At 48.1% G+C, this 3,679-nt stretch overlaps 1 protein-coding gene across 1 annotated transcript; it reads right to left on the reverse strand.

Moving 5' to 3' along the window:
- Positions 1 to 275: 275 nt before the first annotated feature.
- Positions 276 to 2,811, reverse strand: LOC106834508 (transmembrane epididymal protein 1A-like). The gene has a single exon (XM_014846156.3). The coding sequence runs from the start codon at positions 1,314 to 1,316 to the stop codon at positions 426 to 428; it is 891 nt and encodes a 296-aa protein (XP_014701642.2). The 5' UTR covers positions 1,317 to 2,811; the 3' UTR covers positions 276 to 425.
- Positions 2,812 to 3,679: the final 868 nt, after the last annotated feature.

Raw genomic sequence — 3,679 nt, forward strand, 5'->3', positions numbered from 1 at the left:
TCTCACGCTCACACACACTGAAACACTTCAGCTGCAGGTACACACATGCACACACAGAGCCGGCCCCGCCGCAGACAGATAGAACCCTCCCTGAGTCCCCAGTGACTCTCCGTCTCCCTCTGTTTCCTCCTCTTGGATCCCAAAAGCTTCAGAGAAAAGCACTACATCTCATTCTCACTCCCTGTAGGTCCATGGCCAGGAACCAGACAGACTGAATAGGGAGACCGGGAAGAGACAGACCTGGAGAGAGGCGAGCAATAAACAGAAGGAATCCTAGGAGCTGGAGGGTTTATTTAGGAGCAAGGAAGAGGACTCCTGTGATCGAAAGCCACATTGCAGATCCAGGACATTTCTCTGCTGTGTACATGGTGGGCGTCCTCAAAACTCTCATTACAAAGGGCATAGCACAAAGACAGATTCCAAACCTAAATGCTCCCGTCCTGCAGCTCGGTGCCTGATCTGAGCTTCTCCAGCTCTTCGCTGCTGGAGCCCATGGGGCATGGCTGGTATTTGGCACCTGGGGCCTCTCTCCAGGAGGACCAGTGATGGTGCCAGAGGCTGCAGAGGCCATAGACAGCGGCCACCGTGGCAGCTCCGAAGCCCAGATGCCAGCAGAAGAAGATGGTGAGGAAGGCGAGGTCTGTGGGGTTGTCTCCTTTCCAGGGCTGCCCGGAGGGAGGAACGTACATTACCACACAGAGCTGCAGCAGCCAGTTGCCGAGCACCTGCCACATCCAGGCCTTGAACACCCAGAATGGAGGCTGGTCAGGGGCCCAGACCTCGATGGTGAGCACCAGGCCGAGCAGGATGACAGGCACTATCAACAGGAGGTGCACGCGGATCTCTAGGGTGCCCTTGTTCTCAACGTGGGAGGCCATCAGCAGCGCCAGCACATAGAAGGCCAGGGCCTCGGCTGCTCGCTCCAGCTTGATATTCTGCCGCGCCCAACACCACTGGCTCAAGATGTCCACCACACCACTGACTAGGAAGAACCCGTACATGGTGGCATGTTGCCAGCTGTCCTTGAATAAGAATGGTCGCTGAGGGTCCTCCCAGTCTACCATCATCAGTCGGTTTTCTCCTGGTGGGTAGAAAAACTGGGCCATGAGGCCGATCACAGAGATGACTGCCTTCACGACCCCTTCCACAGGTACCGACGGCCACGACCTGTGTCCTCGCTTCTCCCTTGGGGGTAGAGGGGGTTTGAGGAACCTCTGTCCCCGTAGCAGGGCCAAGGACATCAGCACTGAGTAGTAGAGTGAGAAGATGAGGAAGAACATCCCTGGCAGCAGGTGTCCCTCAAGGGTACCCATCATCTTGGTGTGGGTGTCGAGGCCAACAGGGTGACAGCTGGCAGATAAGCAGCAACCTCACAGGGCTCTCCTCACAAGTGAGAGTGGCTGCTTCTGAGCCGTGGAGAGATGTTCTTGATCCAGCCCCACCCCTAACTCACACACGTGGAAACACGTACCACCTGCCCTGCTGGAAATGTGAGTCACTCCCTGGGTGGGATCTCCTTCAGGGATGCGCCTCTGCACCTCGCTCTATTCCTTACTTGGATCTGCTAGGCCCAGAATTTCAGCCTCTGCATCTCACCACAGGCATTCGTTTCCCCTTTCTCTCACCCACCCCTCCATCGCCACCCCTCTACAAAGAGAGGGGAGGGAAAGAGTGAGGGTGCTCCAGCAAAGAGGTGTGGTGACTACTCTTTTGTAGCGACTGTCTCTCGGTGGTAGGCACACTGCACAGGTTTTCTCATTTAAATCCACAAAATTTGTTAAACAAATTTTTCATCTGACATTGAGACTCAGAGGGGTGAGGGGACATGCACAAGGTGACACACCTACCAGCGAGCACAGCAGAGCCACGATGTGGATCCAGGTATACACATCTGTTCACAAAACCCAGAGTTGGTACACAGCAAAGTGACTGATCTCAGCTCCAACACTTTTTTTTAAAGCTAACTGGATCTCTTGGAGCTCCTTTTTTTAAATATGGGCCCTGAGCTAACATCTGTTGCCAATCTTTTTTTTTTTTTCCTTCTTCTCCCCAAAGCCCCCAGTACATAGCTGTATATTCTAGTTGTAGGTCCTTCTGGTTGTGGCATGTGGGACGCCGCCTCAGCATGGCTTGGTGAGCAGAGCCGTGTCCACGCCCAGGATTCGAACTGGTGAAACCCTGGGCCACTGAAGTGGAGCTCACGAACTCAACCACTTGACCACAGGCCAGCCCCAGCTCCAACACTTGCAAGTCACATGACTTTGGGCAAGTCACTTTGTCTTCTTCAGCCTCAGTTTCCTGATCTGTAGAATGGGAATAGTAATTACTTCATAGGTTTGTTGTGAGAATTAAATAGAATAATGTATGTAGAGTGTCTGATATGTGGTAAATAGTTGATACGTGGTGGTGATTATTAGTGATTTTACTATTGTTATTACCAACGTTCCTTGCTAAATACCTGTGATGCTGAAGTGGTTCAAGTATTTCTATGAATGATACCAAAAGAGGAATCATAAAGAAAAAAAAGTGAAAAACTTCCTTACATTTAAAATTTTTTAAAGCTTTTTATTAATAGAAATTAAACATTGCAATTAATAATTTATTTATATATTAAAATTACTGTTACAAAACAAATTTTGAAAGAAAAACAAACTGTAAAATTTTATGCAACAAAATGTTAGTCTCTTTACAATGTAAAAAAGTCTTACAAATCAAAACATTAAAAATGAAGATCTCAGTAGGAAAAATGGGCGAAGGACATAAAGTGGTTATTTCTCCAAGAAAAACTATAAATTCTTAATAAACCTATGAAATTCAAGATAATAAACTCAATGGTCAGTAAATGAGTAATACTGTAATCAACACGATACCAGCTATGGACTGAAAGTTTGTCTCCCGCCTCAGATTCACATGTTGACACTTTAAACCCCAGTGTGACAGCATTTGGAGGTTGGGTCTTTGGGAGAAGATTAGGTTTAGATGAGGTCATGAGTGTGGGACCCCCATGATGGGATTAGTGCCCTTCCACAAAGAGGAGGAACAAGAAAGACCGCTCAGAAGAATGTATTGTGTTGTTGTTGGGGAGAGTGTTCATACATGTTTGTTTGACCTGGATGGTTTATTGAGTTGCTCGAGTCCTCTATTTCCTTATTTCTCTTCTGTCTGGTGGTTCTTTCCATGTGCATTACCGAGGAAAGGCCATGTGTGCACAACGCGAGTAGGTGGCCATCTGCAAATGAGGAAGAGGGCTCTGCTCAGAACCCCACCACGTTGGCACCCTCATCTCAGACTTCCAGTCTATAAAATTGGGAGAAACGAACATCTCTTGTTTAGCCACCCAGGCCATGATATTTTGTTAGAGCAGACTGAGCTGACTAAGAGGGAATTTGGGGACTGTGAGGTGGCGTGCTGCTGCAACAAATATCTAAAAATGTGGAAGTGGCATTGGAGCTCGGTAATGAGTAAAGGCTGGGAGAGTTTTGAGGTGAATGCTGGAAAAAGACAAGATTGCCGTGAAGGGACAGTTAAAGGTGATTCAGGTGAGGGCTTAGAAAGAAAAGAGGAGCCTTATAGAGAAAGCTTCCATCTTCTTAGAGAATACGTAAATAATCATGAACAGAATGTTGGTAGAAATCTGGACTATAAAGGCCATTCTGGTGAGGCCTCAATGGGAATAAGG

The sequence above is a fragment of the Equus asinus genome, chromosome 5 (genome assembly GCF_041296235.1).
Source record: "Equus asinus isolate D_3611 breed Donkey chromosome 5, EquAss-T2T_v2, whole genome shotgun sequence".
Lineage (NCBI taxonomy): Eukaryota > Metazoa > Chordata > Mammalia > Perissodactyla > Equidae > Equus > Equus asinus.